This window comes from Andrena cerasifolii, chromosome 5, assembly GCF_050908995.1.
Source record: "Andrena cerasifolii isolate SP2316 chromosome 5, iyAndCera1_principal, whole genome shotgun sequence".
Taxonomy (NCBI): domain Eukaryota; kingdom Metazoa; phylum Arthropoda; class Insecta; order Hymenoptera; family Andrenidae; genus Andrena; species Andrena cerasifolii.
This window is the reverse complement of record NC_135122.1, coordinates 10,258,469-10,283,013: the sequence shown is the minus strand read 5'-3', so window position 1 is coordinate 10,283,013 and position 24,545 is coordinate 10,258,469. Positions and strand designations below refer to the sequence as shown.

The window sequence follows — 24,545 nt, the reverse complement described above, 5'->3', positions numbered from 1 at the left end:
TGTGATACGAAGGCGAGATCGTAGCTCGGTCTCGTTGCAATAATGGTGCTGCTTCTGTCCAAAGACTCCCTTTTTCGCTTTGCCTGGAATTCGGAACGTGCTCGTACCACCGAAAAACACTCCAAATCCATCTGTTATGGTAGGTGGTGTCCACGTTGAAGTTGCAAGGATTACGAAACGAGCTGGCTTTAACGTACAAATACAACCGGAATATCAATCAGGTTGTTCGAACAGACTCGAACTCCTCGCAGGGGAGGAATCTCAGTTGCGTTTCGCGGCTTCGCGGAATAAAATTGACGATGCCCCGTGAAAGTTTCCCCATTACGAAAACGCAATTACAGGCACGAACGAATCACGGCTACGCCGGGCGTAATATTAATCCACTTGGTAGCATTAGACGGGCAAAAAAGAAAGTTCTGCTACGAATTGCTCGGTGTTTCGCGCCACTTGGTAGCAGGTTTCACTAAATCGATGCGTAACAATGATTTTCTAGCGCTCGCGACGATTTCACGAGTTCGAGAATCGTTGTAACTTCAACGTGTCCTATGCCCCCCCCTAAATAACGAGCTCTCTCCGATTGGAGCGTGCCCCGATCAGCAATTAGGGTGTTGGAACTAATCGCTGTGTGGCGATAATTAACATCTGATTGCAGTGGAGTGTCAGGACCACCCAGGTCCATTCCGACGAACCCTGTTTGCTTATTCTAACGATCTAACCCCCCCCCATAACACTTGTAATTGCAGAAGCTCGGATCACCAGAGGCGAGCCTTAACAGCAACCGTGTGTGACCAATCCTTTCTTTCTCTTCTTTTCTTTTTATCTCAATGCAATAATCATTTATCATTGACCTCCTGTTCCCCGCGATGTGTAAGCGTTACGTAAACTCGCTCCTCGGTATAAATTCACTCGGGTTACATCATCGAGATAAATCGTCGGTGAGAACGTTCTTCTTAGTGTACGCGATATCTGCAATGATCTAAGAAAAACCGATCAGTGCTATCAGCCACACTTTCTATAATTATCATTCCGCGCGGGATGGTTAGCTGTCGCAATCTCCAAAGGGTAAATCTTACCTCTGCGGAGTCGTTCCCCCTGCATCCGACGACTTTCACACGGGGAAGAAGCTACAATAGAATTTGCATCGCAGGAACTTGTCCGTAATTGTTTATTAAACGAAATTGCCGGTCCGCGCTCGAAGAGGAGCCGTTTATTTTTCCGAGGGGGTTGCGTCACGCTTGCGCTCGTGCTCAGGAGAAGTTCGTTGCATGCGTAGAACGAAAGGTCGCCGTAGACAAACGAAAGGGGCATTCCATCGGCGCAACAGTCGTTCGTTTTGCCATCGATTTCGAGGACGGCGTGAATTCCTCGTGCGATTTTTCTACGGCGGCCTCAGTGGTCGGGTGGCGCACGAACGGTCCCCTATCCCGTTCGTGCCGAGCAGCGATTCTGAGAACAAACTCTCAGGAGTTTCGCTTTGTTCTTATCTGCTCCGTCGGTTCTCTTTACGAGATACGCTCCGCGGCTGGAAGAGTGCTTCGATAAACGTAATCTACGGGCCGGTGCTCGTAAATTTCGCGGCCGATCGGCGCGGCAGCCTTGAGATCTCGTTCCGCTTGTATTTCGGACGAGGCGTGCGAATAGCCCGAATCGCTTCGCTCGGCGTCGAAATCTATCGAACGCTTCGGAGACGTCCGAGTTCCATCTGGGCTGCGTGGCGCGATTGGAGGCGGCTCCGTTCGCTTCTCGTTCGGCTGGGTAAACGGAGTGGTTTAGCAAAGCACGTTTCGCGGTTAGTGTTCCACTGGCTCAATATTTGCGATTCCATCGCGAATGGGACGCGCGGTTCCGCGCAGGAACGCGGAATACTATTGACCCCTTAACCGAGCGCGACCACTTGCCTCGCTCCTCGGCTAGAGATGTTTGCAATGGGACACGGAGGATTAACGGATCGCCAGTGAAGAAATCCTCCGTTTCTCGCAGGCCACTCGAGACTTTATACGCCTTAGCTTCAACGTTTCGCCAGTTTACCTCTGAACTGCTGGTCTGATGAATTCGTCAAGAAACGGAGACACGTCACACCGAAATTTCGCCTCCCGTTTGGAACTCGCGGTGTCCCGGTCTCGTTCGGAGGTCTCTCAGACCGTGCGTAAAAACTCTCGCGGACTCGTCGGTCGACTATGCCGCATAAGGTGGAGGAATGTCCCCGCGGAGGGCGAGAACTCTTCCAGCGGCGGTGGTATCTTGGCCGCGGACGGTGCAAGATCGGCGCGAAATCGTCGGTCTTGGCCCAGATGCCGGCGAGCCGAGGAAACGAGAGAACCAGGAGAGACGGGGAGGTCGCGGGGGAGAAAGAGAGGGATAGACGAAACGGAACATAAGGAGAAACCGTGTGTATGTGTCGTTTATACAGGTCGCCCGTAAATTGGCCATGGTCGAGGCCGATCTAGAACGTGCCGAGGAACGCGCCGAGGCCGGAGAGTCGTAAGCATCAGTTTTTAAAAAAAAAAACAAAAAAAAAAACAACAGATTAACAGTTCCCCTTGCGTCTTCTGTACCCCGCCTCGCGTGCCAACGAGTTTGTTTCTCCTCCCTCTGTTCGTCGCACTTTCTCGAGTCTCGGGTCCACGGCGACCCGTCTCGCATCTTTTCACACCTTTCCCGGCATTTCGGCGACGATAACGAACCACCTGTGGCAGTGTCTAAAACGTGTGTGATATTGTTTTTGTTTTGCGAACTTAATATCCCTCGTTCGTTGCTAATGAGGCACCCTTTTTGGTTCGCCCGGCAGTTATTGGTGTCTGCGCACCAAGCGTTGCTTCCGTCAGAACTTTTCCGCTGTTTTCGGATAAAGGGAAATTGGAGTTGGAAGGGTTTCTGTTTGGATGAGAAGTAGTAGGTGTTTGTTAAATGGTAATTGTATCTATCTGGAGAAGGTATACTTTTCAACGAAGATTTCCTTTTGCTTCCACGTCCAAGAGAATGGGATTTAAATGAAACAGACGCGCAGTGGAAAGATTGGCCAGGATTTGTATTCGTTTGTGGATCCCCTGTTTTAAGCTAAGCATTCTCTTGGAAAAGGAAAACAGGTTTATAGAATCCTTTACTTGAGTAATTTTCAAGCCACAGCCAAGCAGCAGACTCGCAGAGGAATGGGGAATGGAGACACTGTAGCTGACCCCTGGACCTTTGCATGCGTTACAGACCATTTTCATTTTGTATTTTTCTTATTCTTCTTCTTTTTTTTTTAAGTCCTCATATCCTTGCTTTTTCGCATGACACGTGTGGCTGTTGATCACAGGTCGCCAGAAAACTAGTCATGATGGAACAGGATCTCGAGCGTGCCGAGGAAAAGGCGGACCTGTCGGAAGGGTAGGTGGTTCAGTTTGTGCATGATTCGTTCTTCCCCTGTCTCTTTTTCAAACTCTACGCTGATGCTTTTTAAATACGGACGAACATTGGTCGATTAGATACAGCCGTCAAAAATTCATTTACTGTTACTAGAAGTTTCTTGTGCGAATTTTGACGTATTAAATACTCCAAAAAAAATACTATTATACCCTCCTTAATTAAAATGTCCTATCGAGCATTTCGAAACAATCAAAGAAACTGAAGTATATCATTTTTTTTGTGCCGTTCTTATTTTTCTTTATTCAATTTGAGAACTCTTACCATTATTTCGTAACAGACTGGTATAATTTTTTGTAATCGGTGCACCGGTAGATAAAGTATTATTAACGTAGCAATTAATTAAATATTTCAGATAGGATATTCTAACCATTTGAAGAGCAGTTAGGTTAAATGCATTAGATTGTTTCTAGATCCGTGCGAAGCACGTAGGGTTTCCTAACTTTACTTAAAGAAATAAAAAACATGCGAAGCTTCAATATTTCAATATACCTTGAAAAATGAGAAATGCTAAATAGGACATTTTAACTAGGCAGGGCAGTATTCTCCTAAGTGGAAGAATCCCTTGCTTCACCCGAGTGCCACTTGTTTCGAAACGCCCTGTATAAGAGGGCATTTTAGAAGTTAGAATGAAATAAGAAGCGACCAAGTGTTCGTCCTCAGGGATGAGAACACGCTCAGGTAGGAATCGATGGGGGGGGAGTCGAGACCCTTTGTAACCGGCTATTCGTTTTGCAGGAAGATCGTAGAACTGGAAGAGGAACTGCGCGTGGTTGGCAACAACCTGAAGTCCCTCGAGGTCTCCGAAGAGAAGGTAAATGCACCGATTCATTTGCAGTAGGGAACTACCTACGAAATCTTGGTACATCTATTCACTTTCTCTTCCTTTCGGGTTCACTTTCGTAAGAATCGCGACAAGTACGAGCTTCGAATCCCTCGAACGGTTTTTGTCCCGTCGCTTAACGAGCAAATTTAGAAGTTTCGTCGAATTAAATGCGAACTGATTTCATAATATTGCGGAATTATTCGCGATACACGATACACCGCCAGTTACAGGAACCATTCCCTCGAACAATACACCTCGTAACGTTGCTCCCATTACCGTATTCTTTCCCACTCGTCGCAGACAGCAAAACCTCTGACTTCGGCGAAATTGCGCCCCGCGAAAGTTGCCCCGAGCCGAGACAAAGAAAGCAGGAAGGAAGAGCACGCGTTACGTACACTTTCAGTGATTAGCAAAAGCCATCGCGTAATTCGTCACGAGCGGCGCGAGATTGATTCACCGAAGTACGAAGTGCAGAGGTTTTGACGGATCATGGCGTTTGTCGTAAAGTGTTCGATCAGATGGCGCGTAAAGTTCGCCGCGCGAGTAGATTCGCGTGCCGAGGCGATGGAGAATTTTCTTTCGAGATACATAATGCTGACGTTACTGTACGTAGGCCAACCAGCGCGAGGAGGAGTACAAGAACCAAATTAAGACTCTTACCACTCGTCTAAAGGAGGTACAGATCCTTTGAAGAGTGTTCTGCATCTCGTTTTGCCAAGTGTGATTTGTTGTCGCGAGGCGTTGATCGATTTTTACTAAACCATTAACTCGTTCATCCATGCACCACTTCTACCAGCAACCATCGTTTCCTTTCATTACTTGTGTGCCTCGGTTTGATTTTTAATTTCTGTAACCCTAACGTGTGGCCGTTTTCTTTCTTTTTTTGCGCTTCACTAAAACTAGGCGACGCAAAGAGAAGAGACTTTCGTGGGGCAGGTGAAGATACTGGATAGTCAATTGAAAGAGGTAAGTGGTCGATAAGTCGGCCCTGAAGTGGCAGTTTCGCGGAGGAGTATTTTAAGTCCGTGACTACCCGTGAAACATTCAGAAAACTTTTCTTACTCGCCGGAGCTACGGGTTCTCCTCAATTTTATAATCCTGTCCGTGGTGGTAGTTGGCTCGAAGTAGATCTCGATTCTTTTGTACAAACTTTCCCTTCGTTTCGCGCATCTTTCGCATTTCAGTCGCGTACCGGTACTTTATATATTACGCATAAATATGGAGCACGGACAGAGGGCTCGTAGAGTAATCATTAATTGACGTTTAATTAGCGTTGAGCGAGAGTTAGAAGGATAGTGGTATCATCAGAGTTTGCATTACGAAGGTACGAATATTGGAGTGTTAAGTTTTTTTTCGTAACGAAGATTGAATTAACGATGGAGACGTTAAAGGAACGTGCATAACTGGCTAACATTAATCACAAGTTTATTGGGGAAAAAAGAGTTCGAGCATGGAGTGGAACTAATAAGAAATAACGAGATTGCTGTAAAATCGTCGATTTTAAAATGGCAAGCAACACTTCTCGACTTCGCTATTTTATTCGAACGTGATTCACGTTTGCTTAATACGTTTTCTGCATTGCTACCGACGTGCGCGTGAAATTTTTAGACGCGCGAAGTTTTAAAATCGACGACAGATCACGCGTAAAGCGATCCCATTGCGCGTACTTACATATTCTTCCTGTTTCCATAGGCTGAAGCTCGTGCCGAGTTCGCAGAAAGATCCGTGCAGAAACTCCAGAAGGAGGTCGACAGGCTCGAAGGTGCGTATTCATCAGACCTACTCATTCATTTCATCCTTCAGAATTTTTCGTTAGGGAGAGAAGACTTTTATTTACTCGAAGAGCCGTTAGGAAATTCTTTTCAATTCGATCATACCGTAGAAACATTTCAGTTGGACTCTCTAGCATTAGACCTTACGTTCTTTAAACACTTAACATAAGAAAGAGAGAGAGAGAGAGAGAGAGAGAGAGAGAGAGAGAGAGAGAGAACTGCAAATCGAGAATTGAATATCAGAGGGAGCAGAATATGAAAAGTCAGGCTGTGCCAAAAGCTATTGGATAGGGATTCATCCATACCCATTGAACCCTTACTTGTTTCCAAATTCACGGAAAATTAATTCGTACCAATTCGTTCTGCTAAATAATCTTATCCCAAGTAACCATTTGGAGTGCGATACACCTGCGAGGGGAGGATCAGTGGTTGAAAGCACGCTTTTCCAACGAGTCGGAGCCGGATGAAGTCGGCACCTGCAGTTTCATCCGCGATTCGTTAGAAATGCGTGCTTGCGCCCTCCGTTCCTCTTCTCTGTTAAGGAACAGAACCCGTCGACGGTCTGGATAGCTGAATCGACAGAGCGTTTCCCCTCGAGTTCCAGTCCGATCGACTGATTCTGCTCTTACGCGTAAAGCATCATCCGTGTCGTTCCCCCTGAAAAGAACGAATCGCGGTCCCATAAGCCGTCAGAAGCGTCTAACAGCAAGCGGCGACCACTGACGATGCAGTGTCGTGGTCGCGTGTGACGTGTGCATATTCACCCCAGTTCTCTAACCGGCGACTGCAGTTTTGCTCTGTGGCTTGCGTGTGCGTTTTGCTCTCCCTCTAACCAGTAATCTTTCCAGACGACCTTGCCGCTGAGAGAGAGAAAAACAAATTGCTCCAGGAGGAGATGGAAGCCACCCTGCATGACATCCAGAACATGTAGATCGTGTGTCTCGCGGCGGACAGAAAGACAAAAAGAAACTACACACACACACACACACACACACACACACACAAACACACAGAATTTTATAGGACACGTTTCGAAAAGAGGGGAAGGAAACGAAAACCAAAAGACAGACACACTGCAGACTGGGAGGACACGGTCGAAAACAGACGCCGGGAGAGAAACGAGAATCGAGACACGTTTCGAAAACACGCTGTACGGCGCGAGCGCTTTTGTGTGTGGTGCACACCCTCCCATTAACGTATACAGACATTAAGAGAGAGAGGAAAAATATGGAAACCATACGCGGTCTCTTTAGGCTAGACTCACGACATCTCCCCATTGTACGCCCATCAGCAACGCGCTGGTTGCGCGCTTCTTCTCCGTGTGTATGATGCTGTTGTGCGTGTGTTTGTTGCATGTCTGTGTGTTTTGCGCGCGCGCGGTAGAACGAGAGATAAAGGATGCAGAGCTGAGATAGAGAGAAAGAGAGATAAAGTGTGTCGATGACAGATGGGAAACGACAAAGAAGAAAGACGGAGATAAAGAGAGAAGAGAGGTAGGGTGCGGTTTGTCAAAGGGGATTCGAAGTTTACTCCCCTTTGCCTTCGATTTCCTTTTCTTTTTCTTTGGCGTTTGGGTTTTATGTGTCCGAGTGGTTCTTTCCTCTTCATTATTTTTTTTTTTAAATAACGCTGTTCCCTCGAAACGCGCGACGCTTTCGATTGAATCGACAGCAATTAACATCGTCGACGTTGAGAGACTAACCGTGTGTGCACCATCAAGTGTCACGTAGATTGGAGACTTAACGGGAACTCAGAGAGGAAAGAGTAACAAAGTAGACGCGAGACAAACGCGGAAATAATCGATCGGAGCGCGTACATCGGAAAAGAACTTTCCAATCGACTCTGTCAAGTATTCTGAGCAGCTGGTGCGCTCTGCCACCGTGTCGCGTAATCTAGAACCTCGCGAGAGGTTCGATGTTCCGCAATTGATTTCCTTGAGACCGATCTGTCGCTACGTAATTACACTGGATGACTGTAAGTCGATACACTGAACTGATAACGCCGAAGGCAAACCGTTGACAAGGTAACAAGTAGCTTTTCCAGGAAAAGCGGTCGAGGAAGCTCGGAGGTATTTACTTTTAAAAAATTCGATGCACCTGGCAGAGCGCAACTTCAGCGAAGAATATTTGATCGATTCGATCAGGCGAGCAAGTTTTTTCTCGGTGTACATCTGCGTCGCGGGTCCCTCGGTTCAGAGAAGAGAAGTAAAAGAGCGCCGCGTGCGCTCTTCGTCGCCTACATTCCTTATTCCCGACGGCTCAGCGTCCTCGAGAAGGTTTTCTTCTTTCTTCCACGCTCGTTCCCTCATCCGTAATGATCTTACACGCTTTTTAAACGACGCTCACTGCCAGTAATCCTAGCTAGGAGGCGAGGCTCGTTCGAATTTGCGATCCCGCGATCCTCGTTGCCGGGTGAAGTAGATAGAGTATTCTTAGAGCTTAGCTCGCGACCTAAAACCTACAATCGAGTTTCATCGAGAATATTTAGCGATAGAACAGAGTCATCCGAAACTTGAAAAGAGATTCCTTCGTAGAAGCTTTCGTTTTCTTGCAAGCGATGACGCGAAGGAGCATCTTTATACGTTTTCGATTCATGAAATTGAACCGCGTGTTCTGAGATCTCTGCGGAGATTAGACTCGCGCGGATCGAGAATCCGGTGATGTCGGGGCCATTCCTAGACGCGAGGGTGAAAATTCAGCGACTCGTTGGAGGCGAACGAGCGTAGATCACGCGGGCCTCCGCGTCTTCTCACTCGCGCTGAGCCACTCGATATTTACCGATCGTGCCTGTATATATTTAATTATACGAATAATGATCACGGCCGAACGGACGCCCCGGCGCAGGGAGAAGCGTTTCGTTCCGCCGGCACGGCTTTCGATTCCGACGAAACGAAAATGCACTTTCCAGCCACACACACACAGACACTGCCGTACACAGGCCAGAAAAAAAGAAAGAGAAAAGAGAAGGAAGCAACTTTCACTTTGCGTCGCGTACTTCGTCTTGTATTATTCATTACTGCTACTGTTAATTAGTATCATCTTTTATCGCTACCGCCACCACCCCTCCATATCACGGCGAGCATCGAGATGATGCCGCGCGAAACTCTCCTCCCCCTTTGTCATTTGCGAAGAAACGACCGACTTACGAAGGGTCGGTCCACGGTAACTGCCCGAACGCGTTCAGCCCCTTCGACGATCCTTGTAGCGACATTTTCCTGCAGCGAAGTCTTCTCGGGTGTCTTTTCGAGGCGCGTCTGAAAGGTCCGCCACAGAGTTGATCTTTACTTGTTGTAAAGTTTACGAACAGATTCTATGCAATCTCTGCTGAGCTCGATAGGTTCCCCGGTCCACATCGTGCAGTTTTATTTCAGAGTTTAGTTATCCTTCCATGTATATATGGAAGGATAAGTAAACTGTAATATATATATATATATATATCTTTTCGACGAAACTTGGTTTGCAATAGCGCACGATAGATCTCAGAAAACCACCCAGAAGAAAGAGTTGCGAACACGTCCTCCGGGAGAACGTCGCTCGAAACGATGAAAGCACAATAATTACGATACTCCGCGCGTCCTACCGTTCATGGATAATAATGAATTTTTGTTATTCCCGTTATTTTTTCCCCCCCGGAGAAAGAGGAATGCCGAGGTATAGAAAGAGTAAACGAGGAAACGCAGATACTTGAGTTCACGAGAGTTTTAGTTTATTAATTTACTTAATATTAATAAAATGAACGAATACGGAACGATAATAACACTAATATCATTGTAATGATAATGATTATTATATATATTGCTATTATTATAAAACTGTTTATAATATATATTTTAATTTTGAAAAAACAGTGTGTCGTTTGTTTTTTTTTTTTGTTGTCGTTGTGTTCTCATACTTCTGTTTTCAATACTGATCTGCGCTAACGTTAACCCTCTCCCCCGCGGCTCGTTAACAATCGATCCATCGCGGCCGCGCGATGATAACACGCTGCCCGTTGTGTTAGAGAGCCGTGTGTGTGTGTAGTTGTTGCATGCCACACACAACAGAAGGACTAGCGGTACGTATCGATGAAACAACGGTGAGTAAACTAGCTTTTCCTTTTTTTGCTATTTATATAAAAGCCTCTCGTACAATGCCCCATTATCTCGCATGATCCTTCCTTCTTCCGGTACCGTCGTTCTTTGACCCTCGTGTTGCGATTAAACGGGGACCTGGATGCCTCTGTTGTACCTTTTCGATGACAGGATAATTCTTTGTTTTCTGCTCCCCTCAGAGAATATCACTCAACTGTAAATTAGAAAGATTTAGATGTCTTTCGTTATGCGCTCTAAATTTCAATGACAACGCATCTTGAAGGGAACATTTAATAGACCAACTAGAAACTCATTTGACATTGCAGTTTCGTCATTTACTTGCTCGCAGAGCATCAATTTCATTCATCTTCACGCTGCAATCGCTTCTCATCCCCATTGATCCGGAAACTCAGATACTCGGCTCTGAGTCCCAACCTCCTGTCCGCAAAGCTTCGAATATAATATTTTACTAAACAGTTTAGTTTAACGACAGAGCGAACACCTGCAATCTGCTCGAAACACACGGCTTTCGAAGCAGACCATCCCCCGGAGGAGGGGACGAACGCTTCGAATAACGATGCAAATGCTTGCAGATGAAATGGTGGTTGAGAAGGAGAAGTTCAAGGAGATTGGGGACGGCTTGGATCAGGCATTCATGGAGCTCTACGACATCTAACGAGCCACTAACCAACCCTTCTAACGCTTCGACCAAAACAAAAAATTACAATCAAATCTACAGATACCTTTCTCACAATCTCGCTTGCTCTTAACACCTTAATCCGTAAGTTACTTGCCAGCTTCTTAACCCACTTACTCGCCGCTAACGACCAGCAGCTTCTCTAACTCGTTTCAGACGCGGCTCGACAGTCTTATCCGCCAAAGCGTCTTATCACTGGCCGTCGGGGACCGATAATCCTCGTATCGCAGATACCCCGACACGCTCAGATAAATTTCTGCTAATATTAACGTCATTCGAAGCTTTAAACGCGTATCATTCTTACATTTTACGCTTCCACTCCTTGCCTCGAATTCGCAGACGTTGCCGCCCGACGTTAGAGTCACTTGAACAGACGCTTCGCGAAGGCAAGGAGTCAGAGAAGCAGCATTTTCATTGGCAACAGTGCCGCGCGATCATTTTCATACGGATAGATATATTTGTCTTTCGCATTATAAGAGATAAAAAAAAAGAGTGGCGAAAGGATTGCATATTCAAGTTTGTTGGATAAAGATTATCTTGCGTTAAGCCTGAGGCTGAAGTGTATCAGAGTATCAATATTCAGGGTACTTGTACGTTTATTTATGTGTCTAATAAACACGCATTTCGTTTCAGACGAGCTCGTACACGAGAAAGAAAAGTACAAATACATCTGCGACGACCTGGACCTTACCTTCACCGAGTTGATCGAGAAGAATTAATTGATAATCGGCGATCGAACGTGTCCATCGGCTTGTCGATTATTTATCCACCGTCGTGTTGGATCGAGAAAGACGACCGGATATGCGATCATGGTCACTTTACCAATCCGGCCAACCTGCTTACGTGTAACTCTTTGTTATTGTAACAGACAAGAAAAATTTACTGCGTTATAAAATTACGTTCCGCGTTCCCCATTTCCGGTACTCTCTTCTTTTCTTTTCTTTTTTTTTAATCTATCCACGACAGGACACCGTTTTGCATTCTCAGGATGTTCTCCTTGTCTCCGTGAGTCTTTCCTTTTCTTTTCTTTTTTTTTTTTTAAATTGATCAACGATTTCCTTGATGTAGAAACGTAGTCGTGCCACAGTCTGTACGTTTACTCTTCGGGCTTTCCAATCGTTTTAGAATTATTTAACACCGTTACGAACGTACTCGGTAAGTACTTATCTTCGACGTCGCGCGATCTTTCTCATAGATAAACGCAACGTCCACCCCGTGTAACCAGACGAACAAGCAAATAAAGATCAAGCCCACTGAGAGGTTTGCCCTTTGTTCTTGCGAAAGATTATGCGTCGACGACCGCAGGCATTATCTTAAGGCGTCGTTCTATCGGAAACGCTTCAGGCCAAGAGGAAGCAATTACGTTACAATAAAAGCATAAAGAAATAACGCACGATGCCTTCAATTTTTACGAACCCTCCAATCATCTCACGTCCTTCTCGAAACATGTTACCCTAGAGCTATCTAAAACTCTGTCCAAAAACGACAAATATAAAATTCTAACAGCCTTGAAATTCGTATATCACTCTCCCTTCAAATGTACAAGATCAGCATGAATACTGAAACTGGCTACTTAGTCCCCGGCTCCTCTACTAATCTAAGTACTTTCTCTCTCTGTCTCTCTCTCTCTCTCTCTCTTTCTAATAGAAGTTGATGTTAAGCTGTCCCAACTAACAGGAGAGTCTAACACCGTAATTCCAACTAATACCAGGTTCCCTCCCTTTTGCTTTGCAGAAGTGGTGGCAAACGAGCGCTGTAAGTACAAAGCGATCGCCGACGAGATGGATCAGACGTTCGCCGACCTGGCCGGATATTAGCAGCCCAGGCTGATTCTCTGACGAGGGTGTAACACACGTTCACACACACAGCCACACACACAAGCATACGTATAACTACATGTATTTAAAACGAGAGAAACGAAAGATTCACGCTACGAGAAAAAAGGACACTGCCAGCACGCAGACCCTTCATCGCACGACGCCCAAAGAAGGCGCCGCCGACGGAGTCGAGGACGAAGAGGACACGACGCCCAGGCGTCTTCTTTGTGCCACCTACACAGCGCGGGACGTTCAATGGATCTTTCAGAGGATCGACACGATCGCCGATCGATTTTACCTCCGACGGTCTCGCTTTAGAATCTTAGTAGGTGCAGAAAAGAGCACGGAGGATTTAGTTTCGTTTGAAGCTGCCGGGCGGGTGGACGAAGGGCAGTGGTGTCTAGACATTCCACGGTAGAGTTTATTTTCGATGCATTTTATACATACCATTTAAGATTTACAGTGGTTGAGACGCGACTCTTCTTTTTTTCTATGTTTTTACTGCGATGTGGAAGGCGAAGCCGAGGGTACTTGGCAGGGATTAGCTCTGAACTCGTTCCGATGCAAGGGATCTATAATGTTCTTCGATTTGTTTCTTTAAGAAGCTTCGAGCTTCCTTTCCTTTCGAGCTTCCTGAATGATAGAAGCTTTGTATTACACCTTCTTCATTCGCAATTGTCTAGTTGACAAGTGTCAAAGGAAAATGATTTCTGTTTCACGTTACCATTCGCCTAATGATATTCTCGAAGACTTTGGAATTCCGTTCTTCCTTTAGTTTATGTATTTGCACACGATACTGTGTCGAATTAAGGACCAACAGTTAATCAGTATTTCCTCCCGACCTCAGTGTTTAAAAACTTGCTTTCCATTTCCATGCTGTACGTAGCGTTACCACTTAATTAATTTCGGCGACTAGTAAACGACGTTCCACGACCACTCAATCGAGTATCGATGCTCGAGCGCTGTGTAGGCATCCCCCCGTTGCATGTCATCCCCCGCAACTCATATCCACGTGTGTCCTGCACTCCTCGCCGACGCGTTTGTCGTAAAGTTTAGCTTGTCACCGGGTCGACAGCCTCGCGTCTCGTACCTGCCATCAGTTTCTCCGCAAGAAGCGGCTGTACTTCGTGCCAATTAACGACGGTGTGGGGCTCCGTGCATCGAGACACGAGTAAGAACGAATCGACGTTGGTATTGTCTGGATCCTGGTCGAGCGCGGGAAACAATTAGCGGATTTCTAGGGAGGTTTCTTCATCGATCAAAATCGATAAGCAACGAAAACGCGACGATTGGTCTCTGGAGCTTGATGAATCAAGGATGACCGTTGTTTCGTCGATAGGATCGAAATTATAATTCTTATAAGACGCCTCGTAAATTGTACGCGACGTCGAATGTTACAGAGGATACATAGTTTTGCTTCTGCCTTTCGCGTGTTCCATCGGCGCGACCGTGCGGCTCGGTCCGCCGATCGAATTAACTCTTACATTAGCGTTTCAGTTCGCTGTTATTCATTATCGATTAAGTTTCGCGATCTCTGTCGCATGCTTCTTCGCTTGTTGTGTCCCATAACTGTTCACAAAACCGCCGCCGCATTTCGGTTGACACGAGTAGCTTCTGTACGAGCGAGACGGACGTTTGCCACAAGGTACGTTGCGAACGAAACGCTTGGATCATGATTGCTTAAGATTACGTTGCACTGGAAGTCGACTCGACTGCCTCCAGCCCTTTCGATCGATCTGGAATATTTTCTCAGCCTTGTGGCGTCGCTGTGATCGGATAGCAAATTGTTACGACAGATCGGAAACGATAGCTCGCGTTTGTACACTTTTGATAGCTGAACTTGCCGGGCTTTAGAGGCGTTGCCGCTGAAAGCTGTTCGCGAGAGGTTTTGTACCAGAGTTGGGCATTATTAGCACGCGTTTCATTGAATGATTCTCGACTCGCGAGCACGTCTCTCCGCGCGCTCAACTTTCGCGACACCGTTTGTTCACGACCTGTACTCATCACGCATCCAAATAAACGATTAGTCCAGCGAACCTTCGTCCGAGCGAGTCCACGATCGGCGCGATCGTTGGTTCGATCGAATGGAATTTTGCCCAAGTCTGTTACTTACGGATCCAGCTGAGAATCGTGACCGCGCGCTTATTGCCGCGACTTCGATCGTATACGACGATTTACCCCTTCTACTGTACTTATATCACTTTCAATAAATGTGCATTTTTTATACCTGACCGTCAGATCCATTTACTCGACTGTTCGCCTCGCCTTTCTTTCAGTTGGCCGCTCTTTCTGCTCCGCAAAGATACTTTAATTCACTGCTGTGCTTGCGCAGGTTTCTCCATCCTACATTCAAAGCTTCGCTGACTCAGATATTCTAATTATCGCGAGCATAACACACTGCAGAGTGCAGGTAGGCCACAAATAATAGAGTGCTTGTTAAATAGTAAGTAGGTCCTTTTACAGGGTTACTTGAATCTTTTCATCGCGGAGGAGAGGAAGGTGAATGAGAATCAAGAGACAATTTACATAACATATTTATTGTTTATGATCTCGTATCATAATATAATTATTATCTGTTTAAACAACACTAATATATATATCTATATATATTTCTGTATGTTTCTCAATTACTTAGTCGTAGATCGTCTTTATCGGTGTTCTAAATAATTACAAAAAGGAAAAAATGAAATATCTGCTAACATGTTTCCAAAAATACGAATATATCTTCTCGCGGTTATCACGAAGTCGAGCGACGTCCCATGCGCGCGTAACAACATTGCTATCATATAGTTCCTTTACAAATAGTATTATTTCTATACTCCTACTCAGGTAAAATGCGATGTAAATACAGTTTCTCGAGGAATCGAATTTCCGAACGGAGAGGCAATTTCGAAACTGAGGAGAAAATAGAAGTGTGGAGGGGTCACGGATACTCCGCGATGGTGACACGATATTCCCGTTACGTCGCTGACGAATTTCCTCGATTACTATATTATCTGTACATTAATCGGGCATCAGGCTGGTATAAAGCTATCTACGATGATCGAGACCATCGCGGAGAACAATCTCGTATTGCTGATAATCCCGCAATTGTTCGAAGAAGCGATCGAACCCTTTCAGCGCCAGCGACGTGTAAAATATAACTCGGACCAAATTCTAGGAAGTTCATTAAAAAAGCGTCTCCTTCAACCGCGCGTATCGTACAGCAAGGGTACACTGCTGGAGATAGATGAATTATGATCGAAGGCTTGCGTTTCCCGAATCGCCTCTCGTTAATAATACGCGCACCCGACATCCTTCGATAGTTACCGAGCAGAGCCACCGTTGCCCGGCACTGAAAGGATTCTAGAAAGCCGTGGAAGCATCTCAATACGCATCGCGTGTGAGCATAAAACTTAGCAGCTATTAGGTAAATGTTGGTTAATGTCGTTAATTAGTCAAAGAGCATGAAGTTTCGAAAAGATCGTTACTTTCTTTCGTGGATCGAATCGAGAGCAGGCAAGCGTGACGAAACTTTCGTACCGATAGTACGCATTTCGTTATTGTAACTAGACTCGCTTTCAAAAAGGAGAAGAAGAAAGAAAACGGTTCTATGAAAAATGCTGCCACCCCGCAGCGACGCTCAACGTTTGTTCGTGAATCCTTTATCAAATCTCTCATCGCCCGGATCGCGATACGGGCTCGCGCAAAGTCGCCCTAATTAGAGATTGTTTACGTACATATTATAAGGCACATCGTTGTTCCCTTTGGATCACAATGAACGGCGTGGCGCATCTTCAGAGCCCAAGCTCCCTCTACGATCGTTTCAACAGTTCGTTATCTAACTCCGCAAATAAACAGCAATTTGCAAGTGAACGTCGACGGTGCGCGAACGAAACGCAACGATGCTCCCCGCGGCGGAGGGGAGAGGTGCAAAAGCAAATACAATGGACAGAGGCTCGGGAGTGCTGCGATCGCTTAAAATGAAAAATCATCGACGGCGCATGCAACTGTAAAAAATATCGCGTCCTCGCGGGATAAAAGAGAATCATAATAGCCGGTGGCCAGAAGGAAGCACGCTGGATCTTCCAGTCCGTGCCGCAATCGTCGACTGATCCTTGCTGCGACGGAACGAAACGTGGAATCCTCGAAGCGACGGAATGATATCGAAAACTCGGAACCGGTGAACGACTTCGGTATCGCGGCGCGTAAACCTCACGGGCATTACTCGTAAGCGAGAATTACTATCAGCGAAAAGGCACTGAGGCGTTGCTCGCGCGCGAGGCGAGCCGGAATTTGGTCCCAACACGGAATTACCTTGCAGTAACTGTCTTAAATGCAAAAAAAACGATGCGGGCACTCGGTTACGAGAACGCCGAAGAGCGATTCTTCTCGGCTGGAACGGAGTGCTCCCGCGGGTTCGCATAGCTCGCGCAATGTGCTCCGAGCCCGCTGGACCCTTCTTGTACCTCTGAAAAAGGAAGACGGACGACTCCATTGTAAACGCTACGGGCGAAACGAATCGTTATCGGGATCGTAAAGAATCCCTGGCTGGATAGGCTCGGACAGTCCTCCGCCATTCGTCCGTTCAATCTCTTCCGCTTCTCGTCGCCCGGCTGCGCGTCGATTCTACGCGGACGCTCCTCGAATTCTAAGCAATCTCAGAGATCATCGAAGGTACGACCGAGTTACGCGCCACGGGATGGAGGCGCCTCCCTGAGCCGTATCACCCCCTTCGACTACAGAAACATCCTTCGTCGTACCTTCCTTTTCTAGAGGTTCGCGGCGATCGAGTACTGGATCGCCCCTGCTTCGGTGCGCCGTCGTTACTTCGTTCAGAACGGCTCTCTGCCGAGCGGCCCGACCAGCGCGACGGAGGGAAACGAAGAAAACGACCAGGACACGTTAATGCGGCGACGAAGGGGTGTTAAATCTGCGCCGGCTCTACGTAGTTCGCGGGCAGCATGCCGTGTCGTCCTGTACGCTGTACCAGACCAGTCATCCAGCCCTCGTCGATCGCCGTACAGTTGACGATCAGATCGCCGTCGCAGAAGCTCACCTCGTCCACATCCTGGGCCTCGTAGTCGTACATCGCTCTGTACACCCTCTGAAAACGAGAGACGATCGTACGCCAATGTCGATTCGATCAGTTGCGCTGGAGGGAGAGGAAGGAAGTCTAGGGGACGCGGGTGGTGTTCACCAATTGAGAGCCGATCGTCCTTACAATTGGGTTTGGACTCTCGTGGGCCAGAGTTGCGCGGGGCGCAGGTATTCGGGGCTATCGAAGGAACTCCTAGGCAGGGGCTTGGCAGCCCAGCCGGAAAGAATTGCTGGAGGTTTTCATAGGTGAAAGTTTGGGTGCTGCGAGGAGATTTGTCAAGTAGATTTAATAGATCGTTAACTTACCCCGACGTTAGTGGGCGGTGGTGGTGGCAGCTGGTGTTGTGGGACGTGATTGTTGTTCGTGGCTGGTGTCAACGATCCGTAGTATTCGTTGACGGGGTCTATGTCCGCAACCGAGCCGATCTTTCTGGTAGGTGGGTTCGTCACTAGAACGATTCATCCCGTTTAGGTAAGATTTCGACGAGACAGAACGTCGAGGCGTGTCTTCAGGGTAAGTTAAACCAAGTACGGGCTCCAGCAGTTGGGCTTTCTAGGTATCACCGATAGCACGTTTAACACCGTGTTCAACGAATGTTCGCATTCCGTACAACATGAAAGGTGAACAACTCGGAAGCGGTTGCGAGTGAATCGATGCAGTGAGAGCGCAACAAAAAAAAAAAATACATATTTGCACAAAACAGAAATTCTTTCTGACCAGCCACCGTTAACCACAAACGACTTTCTCGATTATATTATTTCACATAACAAAAAAAAAAGGATAGAAAAGTGCACCACGCGTTAAGGGAGCGTAATATGTGTTTGATTTAAATCGTCGGTTCCAGGCAAGGTAACCATCGATGTCACAACGAGAGTGATCGAAGTGTATCTATATCTATCGCTCGAAGTAATCCAATTAAAAGGCAATCTATTGAAACTGTTGCCCGTTGCGTAACTTGTCAGCCTATATGGACATTCGCACGTTAAGAGGTCTCCCTAGTATGGCGGCCTGAAAATGAACGCGATATTTCGGATTTTTCTTAAGAGAAACCCTCGAATTATATTAATTTAAAGCTTTAGGCCTATATTTGTGCATTTGTGTTCTCCTAGTACATAGCCCAATTTTGTGCATTCTGAAAATTTTTGCCAGATTTTGGCCCAGGTATCAGGAGAACATGAAGCGAAAAGAGGTATTCTGAATTTCAGCTTCGAAGGCATCCTCGATTCTCTCTCCGAAGACGTTACTTAGTGCCACCTCTTTCGACATCATGTTCTCCTACTACATAGCCCAATTTTGTGCATTCTGAAAATTTTTGCCAGATTTTGGCCCAGGTATCAGGAGAACATGAAGCAAAAGGAGGTATCCTGAATTTCAGCTTCGAAGGCATCCTCGATTGTCTCTCCGAAGACGTTACTTTGTGCCATCTCTTTCGACGGCATGTTCTCCTGTTACAAAGCCCAATTTTGTGCATTCTGAAAATTTTCGCCAGATTTTGGCCAATATATCAGGAAAACATGAAGTGGAAAGAGGTATACTAAAGGGTATAGCCGGTTAAGATGGTCAAATGTGCCCTTGAACCGAATTCGACTCACGATGAATCATTCGAAAGCTTATTAAAAAAGAAACATTTGTGGCAATTTTCAACTTCGTATCTCCACCCGGAGGGTAGTAAAGGGCAAAAATAGGAAATCAGGTTTTTGCCGAATTTCGCCTATACTAGGGGATGAAAATTTTTGAAAAAAATTAGAGGCATTTATGTTATCGGGGCACATATTAGAGAATTGTTTCAGATTTTTAAATTAAAAAACCAAGCTGTGAAAAATAAAAAACGACGAAAAAATCGGTTTTTAATTTTTTTAACTGCGGCGCAACAAATTGAAAAATCTGAAAAAAATTCAGGACAATAGTAACAATCATACGTACTTACAGTAAAAATATAATTATAGTGCCAAGCCTGCTTCGATACACAATCGACATTTTTCAGCATTTTTTGGCGTTTTTTATTTTTCACAGCTTGGTTTTTCAATTTAAAAATCTGAAACAATTCTCTAATATGTGCCCCGATAACAGAAATGCCTCTGATTTTTTTCAAAATTTTTCATCCCCTAGTATAGGAGAAATTCGGCAAAAACCTGATTTCCTATTTTTGCCCTTTACTACCCTCCGGGTGGAGATACGAAGTTGAAAATTGCCACAAATGTTTCTTTTTTAATAAGCTTTCGAATGATTCATCGTGAGTCGAATTCGGTTCAAGGGCACATTTGACCATCTTAACCGGCTATACCCTTTAGTATACCTCTTTCCACTTCATGTTCTCCTGATATATTGGCCAAAATCTGGCGAAAATTTTCAGAATGCACAAAATTGGGCTTTGTAACAGGAGAACATGATGTCGAAAGAGGTGGCACTAAGTAACGTCTTCGGAGAGAGAATCGAGGATGCCTTCGAAGCTGAAATTCAGAATACCTCTTTTCGCTTCATGTTCTCCTGATATATTGGCCAAAATCTGGCGAAAATTTTCAGAATGCACAAAATTGGGCTTTGTAACAGGAGAACATGATGTCGAAAGAGGTGGCACTAAGTAACGTCTTCGGAGAGAGAATCGAGGATGCCTTCGAAGCTGAAATTTAGTATACCTCTTTCCACTTCATGTTCTCCTGATATATTGGCCAAAATCTGGCGAAAATTTTCAGAATGCACAAAATTGGGCTTTGTAACAGGAGAACATGCCGTCGAAAGAGATGGCACAAAGTAACGTCTCCGGAGAGCAAATCAAAGAGCGAGAAGTGGCGCAGATGTTTCGAGACAGTAACTGTTCTGAAATTTAGTATACCTCTTTCCACTTCATGTTCTCCTGGTATATTGGCCAAAATCTGGCGAAAATTTTCAGAATGCACAAAAATGAGCTTTGTAACAGGAGAACATGCCGTCGAAAGAGATGGCAAAAATAGGAAATCAGGTTTTTGCCGAATTTCTCCTATACTAGGGGATGAAAAATTTTGAAAAAAATCAGAGGCATTTCTGTTATCGGGGCACATATTAGAGAATTGTTTCAGATTTTTAAATTGAAAAACCAAGCTGTGAAAAATAAAAAACGCCAAAAAATGCTGAAAAATGTCGATTGTGTATCGAAGCAGGCTTGGCACTATAATTATATTTTTACTGTAAGTACGTATGATTGTTACTATTGTCCTGAATTTTTTTCAGATTTTTCAATTTGTTGCGCCGCAGTTAAAAAAATTAAAAACCGATTTTTTCGTCGTTTTTTATTTTTCACAGCTTGGTTTTTTAATTTAAAAATCTGAAACAATTCTCTAATATGTGCCCTGATAACATAAATGCCTCTAATTTTTTTCAAAATTTTTCATCCCCTAGTATAGGAGAAATTCGGCAAAAACCTGATTTCCTATTTTTGCCCTTTACTACCCTCCGGGTGGAGATACGAAGTTGAAAATTGCCACAAATGTTTCTTTTTTAATAAGCTTTCGAATGATTCATCGTGAGTCGAATTCGGAATTTTCGCCAGATTTTGGCCAATATATCAGGAGAACATGAAGTGGAAAGAGGTATACTAAATTTCAGCTTCGAAGGCATCCTCGATTCTCTCTCCGAAGACGTTACTTAGTGCCACCTCTTTCGACATCATGTTCTCCTGTTACAAAGCCCAATTTTGTGCATTCTGAAAATTTTCGCCAGATTTTGGCCAATATATCAGGAGAACATGAAGTGGAAAGAGGTATACTAAATTTCAGAACAGTTACTGTCTCGAAACATCTGCGCCACTTCTCGCTCTTTGATTTGCTCTCCGGAGACGTTACTTTGTGCCATCTCTTTCGACGGCATGTTCTCCTGTTACAAAGCTCAATTTTGTGCATTCTGAAAATTTTCGCCAGATTTTGGCCAATATATCAGGAGAACACGAAGTGGAAAGAGGTATACTAAATTTCAGCTTCGAAATTTAGGCCTGGGAGATGTCTCATTCGAAAGAAGAAGATTCAATGCGGAGCGCTCTGCTCACCGTTTGAGTCACAAAACTCTTTTAGTGACCTAAAAATGCTTGGATTCTGCGGGTATATTTTGTCGACTTTTGCTTTACTTTGGACACTGATATCATTACATATCAACACAATCTCGTTGAACCATGAGCAGAGCGCTCTGCATTGAACCTTCCTCTTTCGAATGAAACCTCGCCCAGCCCCAAATCTGCTCATATAAGGACGAAAATCGAAAAATCCCGAACCCATGTTTCGGGCCAGATTGTGTCGGTATACAGCGCGCTGCATTACCCGTGTCTACCCCCTTAAGCGCTCTGGTTATTGGCCTGTAACTCAAAGCTACTGCTGCATTTTGAATTTTTTTTTAAATGTTGTCCAAATATCTACAAGTATGAAGATAAAGTTTTTAATTAACATAATTTAATGTTTTTTCTTTAAAAAATCCCTAAATACCACCTTCTTTTCAAACCGTCACACTAGGGAGACCCCTTAAACGGGGGAAAGCTATAGACAGCGGTCTATAACTCTCTCCACCTTGCATATCTTCCTTAGTTTAAACAATAGAAGGGGGTGTTTCTTACAAAAGTTGTATGATATCGAGGTGAGCATAGTATGGTGGTAATATTGTGCTATATTGTACTGTATACTCTTCTCGGCTGGAGGTGTACGACGGGTTTAGATTTGAATTTCGTTTTTCCAAAGGAAATGTCATTCTCATCTGAAAATTTATTACTATATCGAAAACCTTGACAAAGAAATAAACATTTCCTTCGAAACAACGAAGTAGGTCTCTAAATCTTCTCTACCCCTTCAACCATAAAGAGCGCGTACACCGATCATCGCGCGACGAACAGAAAGTCAGCCGCGATCGGTCCCACTCCTACCTACGATCCGCGGGATCTCGGTGACGACCTCCTCGAACGCGAGCGACGCATTCAACGTTTAACGCGCGAAATCGTTCTGCAACTTACCTGGTCCCTTGTCGCTCGTATAAATCACAGTGGTGGCCGCTTGTCTGGCGGAATAAGGGCTCGGCCGCGCCTCGCTAAGGGGATCGTAATCGGCGATCCTACCTGGTGTCCTTTGCACCGGCGAGCTCGCGCTTCTCGTCGCGGGCGGATTCGCGTTCACGCCCGATGCGGGCGCAATCGTACCGTCCGTGTACTCTACGTACTCTAAATCCAACAAATCACAAGCTGCCACTGTATACGCTTTCAACAACGATCTACGCCCAGAGCTAAATGGCTATTAAACAGTAGATACTCGAGGGCGATCCTCTCCCGAAAACAGGCTACTCTAAACGGATAGAAGGGGTCCGGGGAGACGTAATACTGGGCAGGTGGAAAGAACCTTTACTACTCTATCTACGGTTACTAACGGGGTAATCGAACTAAAATTCAGTTGCAGTCAGTACAGAAATGTGCTCCAAACGTATTAGCGTCACAAGGGATTAAATCGTTAAATCATTCGAAGCGTGCCAAGCTGAGAGCCACGATAAAACAATAGCTTGCGTGTGATTACAACAGGGGTTGGCGTTCCGACGCAGTGTCGTTAATCCACGATGGAATTACGCAGCCTGCGCCGAGGATCGTGATCAAAGGCGATTCCTTCTGAGAAAGTCGGTCCAGATACTCCGACGCATCCTTCGCACCAGATTTCTATTTCGAGAAAAGTAAACTTCACAGGCACATTAACGAGACACATTAACTTTCAGACTTTCTATTGTCGCTCGTATCGCGATCCTCGCCACGCTGCGCCGCGGCAAAAGTCCACTCGAGGGAGAAGCAGAATTAAGCGTTTGCGCGTAGTCTCGTTAAGCTACTTCCCATAGTCCTCTGAACGGCGGAAGAGTGGACGCGTTGATTAGTCGTCGGTGCGCGGTAGAATCGGCGTCCGAATGGTTCTCCCCGTTCACCAAGCCACCGGGGATGGATTGCAAACATTTAAACGACAAAGAATGCGGTTTCACGGCGAGGGCGAGCTGGTCGGTGGTAAGAGAAGTAAAACGGGGGCGACTCTACTCACCGATTTGTTCGCCGTTCTCGCCGGTCATCGTCCTCTTCTGCTCCATGATCGCCTTCTTCTGGAGCTCGCCGTGGTACGCCACGTTCGAGATGATCTTGCTGTTCTGCTTGATCCGCAGCGTCTCCGGGTCGTCGGCCACCTGGGTGAACTTACCCTTCGCCTTCTCGAACTCGGCGTGATACTTGACGTTGCTCTGGATCTTCGTGTTCTCCGCGATCCGCTTCAGCTCCGGCGTCTCCGCCATCGTGGTGGCTTTCGCCTTTGGTATGTGTCTGCAACAGGACCGTCCCCGACGGATTATCGGCACCGCTCGGCGAAACTTTATCGTAGGAGAAATCGATGGTCACGGCGCGTTTAATGCATCGGCGATTAATTAAAGCGCGGGTAATTGGAGGCTTAGGGAAGATTAATGGAGTTCAAGGTACGCCTCTTTTCGCCGTCATGCTGAGCATTCGGTCTACCAGCTACGTATCGTGTTTATAGAGAGCCAAAGTCAATTTCATTCGATGACACTTGAGATTCAATGATTGGTAGACTGACTCGCTAGGCTGGCTCTGGCGAATTAATTGCTTCTCCTTTGCTACTGCTTGGCAATCTTGACGCGAAGTTTATTGAACGCGTAGCAGGACTTGGTGGATAGAAGTGTTCAATTGAGAATGAATACCTAGTCTGTTTAAGGTAAGTAACACGAACTGTTTCATTAAGGGGACTAGGCAGTCGAAAAATCGATTTTTTATTGCATTTTCCGAAAGTACTATCTTTTCTCAATAAAATGCCGCTTGATTTATAGTAAAATTCGCAAAATTGTAGATTCGGCAGCTAAAAACGTCAAGCGGCAACCTATAGCGTCGCCTTTGCC

General features: G+C 45.7%; 2 protein-coding genes across 32 annotated transcripts in view; one reads left to right on the top strand and one right to left on the bottom strand.

The window, feature by feature from the left end:
• The window catches only part of Tm1 (tropomyosin 1), a 29,941-nt gene extending 15,124 nt beyond the window's left edge, over positions 1 to 14,817 (top strand). For 6 of the 30 annotated variants that reach the window (XM_076813474.1, XM_076813475.1, XM_076813462.1 and 3 more), the window contains 5 exons: positions 2,411 to 2,481; positions 4,144 to 4,219; positions 4,845 to 4,907; positions 5,924 to 5,993; positions 11,403 to 12,158. In XM_076813474.1, the coding sequence (XP_076669589.1) occupies positions 2,411 to 2,481; positions 4,144 to 4,219; positions 4,845 to 4,907; positions 5,924 to 5,993; positions 11,403 to 11,488 (366 nt within the window). In that variant the 3' untranslated portion in view covers positions 11,489 to 12,158. Of the gene's footprint in view, positions 1 to 2,410; positions 2,482 to 3,298; positions 3,370 to 4,143; positions 4,220 to 4,844; positions 4,908 to 5,134; positions 5,198 to 5,923; positions 5,994 to 6,851; positions 9,850 to 10,665; positions 10,854 to 11,402; positions 12,159 to 12,503 lie in introns of those variants that run through there. The other 24 variants (XM_076813476.1, XM_076813464.1, XM_076813463.1 and 21 more) reach the window with 13 other exon arrangements.
• A 287-nt stretch (positions 14,818 to 15,104) lies between these two features.
• Positions 15,105 to 24,545, bottom strand: part of LOC143369475 (LIM and SH3 domain protein F42H10.3-like) — a 28,845-nt gene continuing 19,404 nt past the window's right edge. The window contains exons 3-6 of one of the 2 annotated variants that reach the window (XM_076813493.1): positions 23,687 to 23,958; positions 22,633 to 22,836; positions 17,972 to 18,114; positions 15,105 to 17,672 (exon numbers count right to left, since the gene is read on the bottom strand). In XM_076813493.1, the coding sequence (XP_076669608.1) occupies positions 17,493 to 17,672; positions 17,972 to 18,114; positions 22,633 to 22,836; positions 23,687 to 23,958 (799 nt within the window). In that variant the 3' untranslated portion in view covers positions 15,105 to 17,492. The remainder of the gene's footprint in view (positions 17,673 to 17,971; positions 18,115 to 22,632; positions 22,837 to 23,686; positions 23,959 to 24,545) is intronic. The other variant, XM_076813494.1, reaches the window with a different exon arrangement.